At 48.8% G+C, this 12,418-nt stretch overlaps 1 protein-coding gene across 10 annotated transcripts in view; it reads right to left on the bottom strand.

Annotated features, from left to right (window-relative positions):
* Positions 1-12,418, bottom strand: part of MSI1 (musashi RNA binding protein 1) — a 55,665-nt gene that overhangs the window by 3,404 nt on the left and 39,843 nt on the right. For 4 of the 10 annotated variants that reach the window (XM_030583023.1, XM_030583032.1, XM_030583024.1 and 1 more), the window contains 7 exons: positions 11,791-11,873; positions 11,066-11,183; positions 6,078-6,158; positions 4,682-4,738; positions 1,452-1,520; positions 1,175-1,347; positions 96-161 (listed from right to left, as the gene is read on the bottom strand). In XM_030583023.1, coding sequence (XP_030438883.1) covers positions 120-161; positions 1,175-1,347; positions 1,452-1,520; positions 4,682-4,738; positions 6,078-6,158; positions 11,066-11,183; positions 11,791-11,873 — 623 coding nt within the window. In that variant the 3' untranslated portion in view covers positions 96-119. The remainder of the gene's footprint in view (positions 1-95; positions 162-1,174; positions 1,348-1,451; positions 1,521-4,681; positions 4,739-6,077; positions 6,159-11,065; positions 11,184-11,790; positions 11,874-12,418) is intronic. The other 6 variants (XM_030583025.1, XM_030583027.1, XM_030583028.1 and 3 more) reach the window with 3 other exon arrangements.

Raw genomic sequence — 12,418 nt, 5'->3', positions numbered from 1 at the left:
GAAACTCTCACTGTAACTTAATAATACAATCCCCTCCTGAGCCTAGCTTCACTCTTCTCACACCCTTCTCACTCCCTCCTGTTCAAACATCTTACCTCCTGCCTCCTTGGTTGCTAGCTTCAGTGGTACCCATTGGTAAAAGCCGTTGCAATCAAGGGACCCTACAGAGGAAGAATTCAAATCCCCTGATTAGACAAACCACAGGAAAGAGGTAGAGTCCATGAGTGTGATTTGTCCATCCGTCCCTCCCCTTTGTAGGAATTTACTGGGATGTCAATGTCCCTAAATGTACTATTTCCAAAGACAGCCCTACCCCCTTTAGAGATCTACTGGAATCATTTAGTCCCCCAGTCCACTATGAGGAGGCCTCCTAGCACCCTGAGATTTACATGGAGTGATACAGTCCCACTCAGGAAACATGCCATCACTAGACCGTCTCTTCAGAGCCGCCTAATATCCCCCTGCAGAGTCCTATGGAATCCCCAGTCCTCTCCCAGCTGTAGCCCCACATTCCACAGGGAAACATGCAGCAAGCAGATATTTGCTCTGCACTCTCCCCATCCCTGTCCAGCCTTGTGTTATTCCTGGGGACCCCTGTGCGTTCCACCCTTGGAAGGGAGTTCTGTGTTTCATTTTGATGGTGAAGAATGGTTGTGGTCTTTCTTAACACTTACAGTGGTGAGTTCAGCTATAGCCCAGCTGCTGGGAAAGCGCTTTCCATTGCTCATGAGTCTCACCCTTGAGGTGCCAGTTCCATCGACCCAGAGGAACATAGCTGTCATGGCAGACTATGATCAGAGTGAGGTAATAGGCCCTTGAATAGCTTGGGCCAGTTCCATGGAGGGCTTTGAAGAGTAGGACCAAGCCCTAGCACTTGACCTAGTATTTGATGGGGAATCAGTGTAGAGAGCAGAGATCTGGGGTGATATGCACTCAGCAGCCTGCTCTGTAAGCTAAGTAGGCTGCTGAATTAGGAACCAATTGGGGCCTTAAGCGGAGTGTTTTTATGCCTAGGAACTGTATATTGCAATAACCAAGCCTTGAGGTTGCCTGCAGCTGTCATCATTTGGGTATTCATAGTTGTAGAAATCACCCTCCCAAAAGGCTTAATGATTTATACACACCCCACCTCCTCCTACCTCCCAACCTCAACAGCTGGGTGTGAAACACTTACCCCAAGGCTGTGACCAAAGCCAGTACTTGGAGCTGGACTCGCAGCACTGATGTAACTGCTGACCCCTGAATCCTGATTGGCTGCTCCGTAAAGCTCTGCCATTGGCCCAGGACTGGTAGTGCCCAGAAACCCACCAGTGCGGCTCGGAGTAGAACCTAAGGGAGGAAGCAAAACTACATGGTGAAGATCCCAAAATGCAACCCCGTCCCACCCCCCTCCCATAGCCCAGTGCAAACCTCAGCCAGGTTGCTTCACAGGGTAGGAAAGTGGCAGTTACCTGTCCCTCGCACTACAGCTGCTGCCGCCGCTGCCGCCGCCATCGGTCCATATGCAGTAAGGGGAATTGCTGAAAGAGAAGGAACAGGCATCTCATAGTGGCACCAGAGGAAACTCCTGAGCAGGCATCTTCACTTCCCTCTAGAAACAGCTGCCAAAAAAGTGCATTAGCTTGGCACGTAACCTACTACACTCAAGATGGATAAGCAGGAGGAACACACAGCCCTGCATTTACAGGATAGTTTTCATTTAGAAAAGCCCTCAAGCAATTGAGCTGACCAATTCTAGACATAGGAAACTCTCTATTTAGGACTGAAACACAGCGACATCTGGGTGACACTGTTCAACCACAGTACCACATGCCATCTTAGGGCAGGAAGTGACTGAGAATCCCATAGCCAGGTGAACTGGCATGGGGTATTTAGGATGGCTATTGGCATTTGGCTCCAACCCTAAAGGCTAGCACCCCAACTCTGGGGATTTTTGGTGGGCACAGAGGGTCAGTAGCCTGGTTTGACATCTCATCCAGAAGACAGCTTCAATGCTGATCATCCTCTAGCCATACTGGGGCACAGCACTGTTCGCTAGCATCTTTCAACAGTAATGATTCAGTACTCTCACAACCTCCTCCACCCCAGCTCTCCCACTGCTGCAAACACGCAATCCTCCCTACTTTTCCAGCTCTCCTGCCAACTGCAACCCCCCAGCTGTCCATGCTAGCAGAGTGTGGAGCGTGCACCTGGGGGTGCAGAAGCCAGAAGAGGCACAATTAACACTGGAAGCTTTAACTTATATGTAGCAAATGTCATCCATATTTCTACTGCCATAGGTACCCAGCCCTGAGGCCACAAGGCACCTACCCACTACTGTTCTCATTGCCCCTAACATGCCTGGGTTAGCATTTCATGCTCAACTGCAAAATCCACTGTGATTCTGTTTATAGCAATGTAAAAAGAGGTCAGAACAAATCGATTGAGTTAAAGGGCTGAAATCCAGACTAGCTCAGGAGGGAATGTTTCATTGCAGGCTTTATCTGATTTCAGGCGTACATCACATTGGGGGCTTATATCTGGGTTAGTGGCTTATCATACGTCTACAGCAAACGTAAGCACAGAGCTGCAATATTTTTCTCCCAAAGATGCTGTTGTGGTGAATAAAGGGCCAGTTTTGCTGAGAAAGAATCCAATTTCCTCTGTAGAAAAAATATTTTTGCCTCGTAGTTTATCGAGTTAGAAACCAGACTTCTGCCTTGCCTAGGAAGCTCCCCTCTCATTAGCTGCTTCACACAGGAGCAGCATCCGATACTCTCAGAGTACCATCCTTCTTGTTTCAATGCTACTCAATACACTCCCTGCTGATGGTTGACATTTATAGAGCCATGTTCAGCCAGAAGGTTCTTGAAGCACTTCCCAACCTACTGGCCTGGTCCTGCAGGCTGCTGAATGCCCTGTTCCCACAGATGTCTCAGCAGGAGCTGCAGGAGCACAAACGTCCTGGGAGCAAGCCCAAGGTGTGCACATGAATCAGCACCCACCACTGACAACAAGCTGCCCGGTGACTGTTTAACAGCCCCCAGCAGAGAAGTGAGGAATGCCACCATCTCCAGCTGAAATTCTGGGGGGAATCTAGGGACAGAGGTTGTAATTACCCAACATGGCATGTAGCCAGGACACCAACATTAATAGTTCACTGCTGGCAAAAGTACCAGTGTCTCTCTAATGAGCTCCAATGAGCAGGACTTCTGTTTTATGCTCCTCCAGCAGCGAGGTGCCTCTTCGCACGCTGCAGGGGCACTAGTCCCATGTGGACTTAGAGGGAAGAGGACCTTTTACTGAGTTATCAACGCTACTCTTGCAACACCATTTTTTTCTATTCTAATGCAGACCCAGTCCAACCCTGCTCCGTTTGAGAACTGACAGAATCACAGCCACAGGTGGAATTTCAGAGGCTTATTCAGCTACACCTCTACTCCGATATAACACAAATTTGGATATAACGTGGTAAAGTAGCACTCCAGGGAAGGGTGTGGGGGAGGACAGGGCTGTGCGCTCTGGCAGATCAAAGCAAGTTCGATATAATGCAGTTTCACCTCTAACGCGGTAAGATTTTTTGGCTCCCGAGGACAGCATTATATCAAGGTAGAGGTGTATATATGTGGCTCCAGGGGATGGCTTTATTAACTTAACACACCCCACTTCCCTTTGAGTAACTTCTTTTACCAACCTCAGCGTTCTTTGACGTGCACACTCTACGAGGATCAGCACTATTCTGCGCCATTGAAAAATCCCCTTCCAATCCTCCCCAAACCCCCTGCAGCTAGCAAAGCTTCCAAATAATAAGCTCCCTGCAGAAGTCTGCATCCTCACTACAGACAAATCCAGTCCTTGAAGAAACAGATGATGTCAAGGAAGTGTCAAAGTGAAAGAATGTTACGGAAGATGGGACGGTGGTTAGGGAAGAGGAGGCCAGCCCACTGCTAGACACAGCTGCTTTTCTAAGACAAATACCAGGCATGCTACAGAGCTTGGGAAAACGTGGCCATGGAAGGAAGATCCTATGGAAAGAGCAGCCCCAAGATTACATGCTGCACAAACTCAGAGGCCTGAGGAGCTGAGGGAAGAAGCAGGTATTTGGGGAAATACTCAGACTCCTGACTAGTCCTTGCAAAACTTCATCATCCCCCCTTCTATTACACCAGGCTCAACCACCACTATTGATGAGTACAGCTGGGAGGTCCACCACACTCAACATTCCTCTACCATTCCTTGCCTAGAGAGCCTGGGGCTTAGGTAGCGCTAAGCTCCCCCAGGTCCAGTGCCCTGCACTACACCAGCTCAGGCTGGGACTACAGTAGTGGATTTCTTAGAATTCACATTGCTAGCAACAAGTTTTCATCAATGATTTAGAGGCTAACCCCTGGATAAGGAGCGAAAACAGGGCAGGGAACAGCAGCATTCAGAAGCTAGAGAATTTGGGGATTCAAGCCCACTTGCCTTTATCATGTATGAGCTGCATCTCTCACCTCCTCCAATGTGATATGCATGGTTCTGTTCCCCTCTCCACCCCTCACCCCCAGCCCCTGTTCTTGATGTAGCTAGTGCAGATGGAAGAGGAAATGAGGAACGTTTCCAGTCTCACTGCGCCAAGCTATGGGGCAGCGACATCACTGGAATAACCCAAAGCCCCTTCTCCCCTTCCAGCTTGTGAGTTTTAGGAAATCATGGGACTGACCTGTGAGCTCGGGGAGGACGGGGGCACTCGGGAGAGGGGTCCGCTCTACACGGAATTCTAAAAACGAAATGTAAGACAACTTAGGAACTTGTAAAACACCCCCGAGGGGGATCTGGCAGAGAGAAAGCAGCATTGGGCCTTTCTGGCTAGAACACAAGGCCAGACAGAGATGGATGAAGTCACTGCGGCACCTGGCCTTCGACTCTTTGTTTTAAATGAATTTCAAGTTGGACTGACCGCACTGGAGACCAAAAGCCTCCGCTTACCCCCAGAACAGGCATAGCACAGGCAAGGGCAGTGGAAGCGTGTCTTACACTGCCCCGCCCAGACCACGTGCCTCAACTCTGCCCTGGAGGGACCATCTCTAGGGTTGAAAGGGAAATTGAGTGCCTTTGGCCCAGCCAATCCTTGGCCTCACAGCTAGGACTGACAACAAATGCCAGTTGAGCTGGAGGTGGCTTTGTGACATGAACACCTGGTTCGCTAGGACTGAGACCCAGCACTGGATTCACACAGACTACCAGACAGCTACTTTCAGTTGCTGCCAACGTAGGCTGGGTTCTGACTAGCAGCTTAGAGGTGACAGCTGCCAGAGCTCATTGCCAGTCGCCTAATGTCAGGCCTTTCTACACAATCCATTGTGGTGGGGGTGGGGGAGGGGCAGAGGAGGGCAGGGACACTCAGAGTTGCCACTTGTCCTGAGAACAGCAGGGCAGTCTTTTATAGGATGGCCTTGCAGCCCGCTCTTTGCTTGTGCAAGAAGGGGAGGGCGAGGAGGCCAGCAGAAAGCTCAGAGCAGCTGCAGGGCATTCATCAGCGACCAGTCAGTGATGGTGACATATGGGCTTGAAGACGAGGAATGGGGCAGGTTGGGGAACGTACAAATATGCGGCGTTATGAAGAGGGGTTTACTGGGCCTTTAAGAGATCCAGGATACAACTTACTGCATCTCAGACTCTCACATTTAGGAAGCCTAGGAAACTTCAGGCCCATTTAAAGCTAGCAAGCTTCAAGTCCTGCACTCGGTTTTCAGAAAGGTGGCGACTCTGGTGGAGAGACAGACACACACAGAGGCAGCAAGACAGGCAGACCTGCAAGGGCCATTCTGTGTAATAGCAGTCCCCACGGAGGGACCTAGCAGAGAGGGGGGTGCATGAACCTAGGACTTTTCCTGTCACTGGAGTGAGAGGATAGCAACAGCAGACGCGCACATGGCTACAGCCGCCTACCTAACTAGCCAGTAGGCTGTTCCCACCTATTCCAGGCCTCTGTCCCCTCCCACCTTCACAGATTTAAAGAAAGTCCAAATTAGGGCACGGGTAAAACAGGCAGAGTTGGGTCACATGCCATGGGCTTCCCTTAGTGTGAGGACAAATGGGCAGGAAGAGGCACTTACCAGGAAACTGGTAAGTGTAGCCAGGCGCAAGGCCCGTGTAACTCCGACTGGCATAAGTGGCAGCTTGGAAACCTGGATAACCTGCCAGCAGAGAAGAGGGGATTGTTACACGAACGCACACGATGCCACTTTCCAGTTCCAGCTCTGCCTGCCTCCCCATAGCCTGAACACACACTGCGAAAGGACCAAGTAACATAGCAGTTACCACACACAGTGCGCACCATGCAGGAATCTGGGGAAGGATTTTAATACATTGCCCCTTTGTAGTTCCAGACATTGTTACCCTGCAAAGACATGTAAGAAAGCTGTCAGAAAGCTCAAGGTTTTCTGAAAGGGGGCTCTGAGAGACAGTGGAGCATATGGATGATGAGTGATTTAGTGCCAGTCAATCATCTACTTTAGTAATAGGGCTGCTGGCTAACACTCTGAAGTAGTTACAGAAAGAACAGGTGGCTGAAAACGTGCAGGCAGATAGCCTGTTCCTGGCACAGATCATGAGGACAAGTCTTCCCATTTCCTGAGACGCACTCACAGCTAATCACCTACTTTAAACAGTCCCATGAGAAAGCTAGCAGCTGACTAGGAGCTGAATGTTTGATTTGAGATCTCCCATGACAAGCATACATGGATTTCCCACTGACTCATTTGAGTCTACTGGTTTAAAATACAATTCTACCCAAAAAACCCAAAAACTAAAATCTGAAGTGGCTCTGTGGGGTTCCAGATCTATTTTATCTCAGCGGCTCTAGTGAGAATGTACCGAGTGCAAATGCAAAGAAGAGGTGTTTTTCCTCTGCCTGCCAGCCCAAGCTGGGATCCAAGTGCCAGGTTGAACGTTCCTCCTCCAGCACTACTCTCTGGGGCCCTGACCCAAAGGACACATGTGTTTGTTCACCTTAACCACACCTATAATACAGGTTGGATGGGCTCAGGGTGCTGGTGACGATCAAGCAAGAAAGAACCAAGTTTGACTCACAGACCCTAAAAGGAGCTAATTGGGCTGGAAGTCAGGGGTGTGGGGGGAACCTGAACACCAAAAAGAGGTCCCCACAATGCCACACAGACACTTCCTTGTCAGAGTGGCCGGTTTGATTTGTGACCCAGAATGCGTTCCCTAAAGGAGGGAAGTCAGTGGTATAAAGGCTCCACTGAATTCTCAAGGACATTTTTATCACCCTTGAAAACAATTATCAGAGGGGTAGCCGTGTTAGTCTGGATCTGTAAAAGCAGCAAAGAATCCTGTGGCACCTTATAGACTAACAGACATTTTGGAGCATGAGCTTTCGTGGGTGAATACCCACTTCGTCGGATTTTCGTCGAAATTTCCAGGGGCAGGTATATATATATGCAAGCAAGAAGCAAGCTAGAGATAACGAGGTTAGTTCAGTCAGGGAGGATGAGGCCCCGTTCTAGCAGTTGAGGTGTGAAAACCAAGGGAAGAGAAACTGGTTTTGTAGCTAGCAAGCCATTCACAGACTTTGTTTAATCCTGAGCTGATAGTGTCAAATTTGCAGATGAACTGAAGCTCAGCAGTTTTTCTTTGAAGTCTAGTCCTGAAGTTTTTTTGCTGCAGGATGGCCACCTTAAGATCTGCTATTATGTGGCCAGGAAGGTTGAAGTGTTCTCCTACAGGTTTTTGTATATTGCCATTCCTAATATCTGATTTGTGTCCATTTATCCTTTTCCGTAGAGACTGTCCAGTTTGGCCGATGTACATAGCAGCAAACAGGAAAACATCAAAAAAAGAGCTCTCCAACCTGGAGACTCATTAATAACCAAAAACTTCCATACAAACGGACTTCACTAAAATAAGACAGGAGATCTACATTACTCTCTTCACCTCTCTACAAAGGAAAAAGGAGTGTAAGCTGTCTAAACTCCGACCTGCACATGGGGCCACAACCGTGGTACCCCTAACCCACTCAGCAATATCGTCAATCTATCCAACCAGAAACTCAGCCCAGAAGAAAAGTCTGTCCTATCTCGAGGACTCTCTTTCTGCCCTGCCACCCCCACCAACATGATACAGTTCTGCGGCGATCTGGAAGCTTACTTTTGCTGTCTCTGACTCAAAGAATACTTTCAGGACAACAGTGAACAGTGCACTGATACACAGTTACCCTCCCACCAACAGCACAGGAAGAAGAACTCCACATGGACTCCTCCTGAGGGTCGAAATGATAGTCTGGACCTATACATTGAGTGCTTCCGCTGACGTGCACAGACAGAAATTGTGGAAAAACAACATCGCTTGCCTCATAACCTAAGCCGTGCAGAACGCAATGCCATCCACAGCCTCAGAAACCACCCTGACATTATAATCAAAGAGGCTGATAAAGGAGGTGCTGTTGTCATCATGAACAGGTCTGACTATCAAAAGGAGGCCGCCACACAACTCTCCAATACCAAATTCTACAGGCTACTTCCCTCAGATCCCACTAAGGAAAACACTAAGAAACTGCACCATCTACTCAGGACACTCCCTACACTAACACCGGAACAAATCAATGTACCTTTAGAGCCCCGACCAGAGTTATTCTATCTACTGCCCAAGATCCACAAACCCAGAAATCCTGGACGCCCCATCATCTTGGGCATTGGCACTCTCACTGAAGGACTATCTGGATATGTAGACTCTCTACTCAGACCCTATGCCACCAGCACTCCCAGCTATCTCCGAGACACCACTGATTTCCTGAGGAAACTACAATGCATTGGTGACCTTCCAGAAAACACCATCCTAGCCACCATGGATGTAGAGGCTCTCTACACAAACATCCCACACACAGATGGAATACACATTGTCAGGAACAGTATCCCTGATGATGCCACAGCACAAGTGGCTGCTGAGCTCTGTGCCTTTATCCTCACACACAACTATTTCAAGTTTGATGACAATATATATCTCCAGATCAGTGGCATCGCTATGGGCACCCGCACGGCCCCACAATATGCCAATATTTTTATGGCCGACCTGGAACAACGCTTCCTCAGCTCTCGTCCACTCACGCCCCTTCTCTACCTATGCTACATTGTTGACATCTTCATCATCTGGACCCATGGGAAGGAGACTGGAAAAATTCCACCATGATTTCAACAGCTTCCACCCCACCATCAACAGCTTCCACCCCACCATCAACCTCAGCCTGGACCAATCTACACAGGAGGTCCACTTCCTAGACACCACAGTGCAAATAAGTGATGGTCACATTAACACCACCCTATACCGAAAACCTACCGACCGCTATGCCTACCTTCATGCCTCCAGCTTCCATCCCGGGCACACCACACGATCCATTATCTACAGCCATGCACTGAGGTACAACCGCATCTGCTCTAACCCCTCAGACAGAGACCAACACCTACAAAATCTCCACCAAGCATTCTCAAAACTACAATACCTGCACGAGGAAATAAGGAAACAGATCAACAGAGCCAGACGTGTACCCAGAAGCCTCCTACTGCAAGACAAACCCAAGAAAGAAACCAACAGGACTCCACTGGCCATCACATACAGTCCCCAGCTAAAACCCCTCCAATGCATCATCAGGGATCTACAACCCATCCTGGACAATGATCCCACACTTTCACAGGCCCTGGGTGGCAGGCCAGTCCTTGCCCACAGACAACCTGAAGCATATTCTCAACAGTAACTGCACACCACACCATCGTAACTCTAGCTCAGGAACCAAACCATGCAACAAACCTCAATGCCAACTCTGCCCACATATCTACACCAGCGACACCATTATAGGACCTAACCAGATCAGCCACACCATCACCGGTTCATTCACCTGCACGTCCACCAATGTAATATACACCATCATATGCCAGCAATGCCACTCTGCTATGTACATCGGCCAAACTGGACAGTCTCTATGGAAAAGGATAAATGGACACAAATCAGATATTAGGAATGGCAATATACAAAAAGCTGTAGGAGAACACTTCAACCTTCCTGGCCACACAATAGCAGATCTTAAGATGGCCATCCTGCAGCAAAAAATTTCAGGACCAGACTTCAAAGAGAAACTGCTGAGCTTCAGTTCATCTGCAAATTTGACACCATCAGCTCAGAATTAAACAAAGTCTGTGAATGGCTTGCTAGCTACAAAACCAGTTTCTCCTCCCTTGGTTTTCACACCTCAACTGCTAGAACAGGGCCTCATCCTCCCTGACTAAACTAACCTCGTTATCTCTAGCTTGCTTCTTGCTTGCATATATATACCTGCCCCTGGAAATTCCCACTACATGCATCCGACGACGTGGGTATTCACTCACGAAAGCTCATGCTCCAAAACGTCTGTTAGTCTATAAGGTGCCACAGGATTCTTTGCTGCTTGAAAACAATGAGACTGTTTATTAGGATGATACAGAGAGAACATGCTCTGCTTGTGTATTTGAAGTGATTACACTCTCCCCTTCGCCCAGCTGAAGAAGGGTGACTAATAGTATTTGAGGCTGTTGAAGCAAACATCAATTGTACAGTCTAGCCCAGGACAGCAGTAATATACGTGGACGTGGAAAACTCTGCTTTTGGCCCAATTGTGTTACCAGGGCATATACAGCCTTTTATTTGTGTCGAGTCACTGTGTATATCCTGTTCTATAGGTATTATATTGGACAGGAATTCCAATTATGTGTTAAAATTTCTCCCAACCCAACTGCATTCCTGTTCTTTTAGTGACTCCACCTCTACAACCGTGCATACGCACTATATCTACAGTTCTTCCACGCTGCCACCAGAGGGCAATTTGTGATCATAAATTGGTCCCAGCCCTCCTCCTAGCTTCAGCGTTGCTTTTCAAAATGGGGTCTGATGTCATAGATCCAATCTCTTCTTGAACAGCCTGAGTCACCTCCCCCACTGTATTATCCCTAGAAACGTAGTCCCAGAATAAAGCCTTCTGCCCCCTGAGCAGAGTCGCGTACTGCTGCTGCCAAGTATGACATGGGGGCTAGAAAGAAGGGGTTTTTGCAGCGCTTACCCAGCATGCCAATCCCAAGCATGAAGGCATCCATCCCATAAGGCATCACTCGGGACCGCCCTCTCGCAGAGCCAGTGGGGGACATCACTTCCTTTGGCTGCGCTTTTTTACATTCCACCTGCCACAAGGAAAAAAAAAAAAGTGTCAGACCTTGGCCTTGACTTGCACAGCACGTTTGCTTGGAGCACATACAGTACCGCAGGCCACAGGCCAGGAGGGCTGCCTTAGTGCACTGGAACCACTGCGCTTGCTGTCCCATGCACCACTCCCCAAGCCTGCCTCCCATCCTGCAACCACTAACACGGTCTGCAGCCTCCCCCGCCCTGTTACTCTGCTAGAGAAGCACCATTGTTGAGTAGTTAAAACAGGTGACTAAAAGTTCTAGGCGTGGTTCTGTCCTTGACTTTCTCTGTGACTTTTGGCAAGACAACCTTGGAGCCTCAGTGTCCTCATTTGTTAAACAAGGATACCTGCCTCACAGGGGTGGGGAGAAGTTTAGTTAACACTTGTACAGCACTCAGGGGTCAGTTACAATTCCCAATTATGGTTGGACTGCATTGTCTTTTGGGCTCCAAATACCAGCAGTGGCTCCCCTCCTTGTTGAGTTCCTCCTCCCTAGATCTGGGGCAGTGATTTCAGGGGTCCCATCTGCTTCCAACCTGCAGTCCCAGAGCCCCAGTGCTATACCCCATCCCTCCACAGCCAGCTTTGTCCTTCACACTTACCATTTTGTTATTGATCTCATGGAAGTGGATCTCACACACCTTCTCCACAATATCTTCACTCTCAAATGTGACGAATCCAAACCCTGAAGAAAGGGCAACACTTCCTGGTCAGGGCACAACTCTGTGTAATCAGTACCTGCCACCTGCCTGTGCACATGCCCAGGAAAGAAGGCAACCCAGAGGTTCGTGGGGTGGACCAGTTGGGTCATGGCAATACTTCCACTCCCCTCTGGTCTCCAGTAAGTCCTGCATGCATGCAACACTCATATGAGGAGCAGGGAAATCACTGTCCTCTCCCAGATTTCCCTCTCTCCTCCCAGCTCCATTTCTGCACCTCCCACCTTCACTAAAGCCCATGGCACTTGTTGCTGATGGATTTATTCTATTAAACTTTGCCATTTTTCCAAGACAAACTAGATGGCTTAATGACAGATAACACAATAGAGAGTTCCAATCCAGCAGAGGTCCATATGAACAAAATTGTGGCCTACCAATGCCTGTTCACAATGTGAAATGAGTTTGGTGGGTCCCAGTCCAGTCCTCCACATCACAAACATCACCATCCCAAATAGTGAAATTTAGCATATTTTAAAGCCCTGCCTGTACATTAATTGGTCCTTACAGCCCT

Source organism: Gopherus evgoodei, chromosome 13 (genome assembly GCF_007399415.2).
Source record: "Gopherus evgoodei ecotype Sinaloan lineage chromosome 13, rGopEvg1_v1.p, whole genome shotgun sequence".
Classification (NCBI taxonomy): domain Eukaryota; kingdom Metazoa; phylum Chordata; order Testudines; family Testudinidae; genus Gopherus; species Gopherus evgoodei.
The sequence above is the reverse complement of the archived record's forward strand: the minus strand, read 5'-3'. Positions and strand labels throughout refer to the sequence as shown.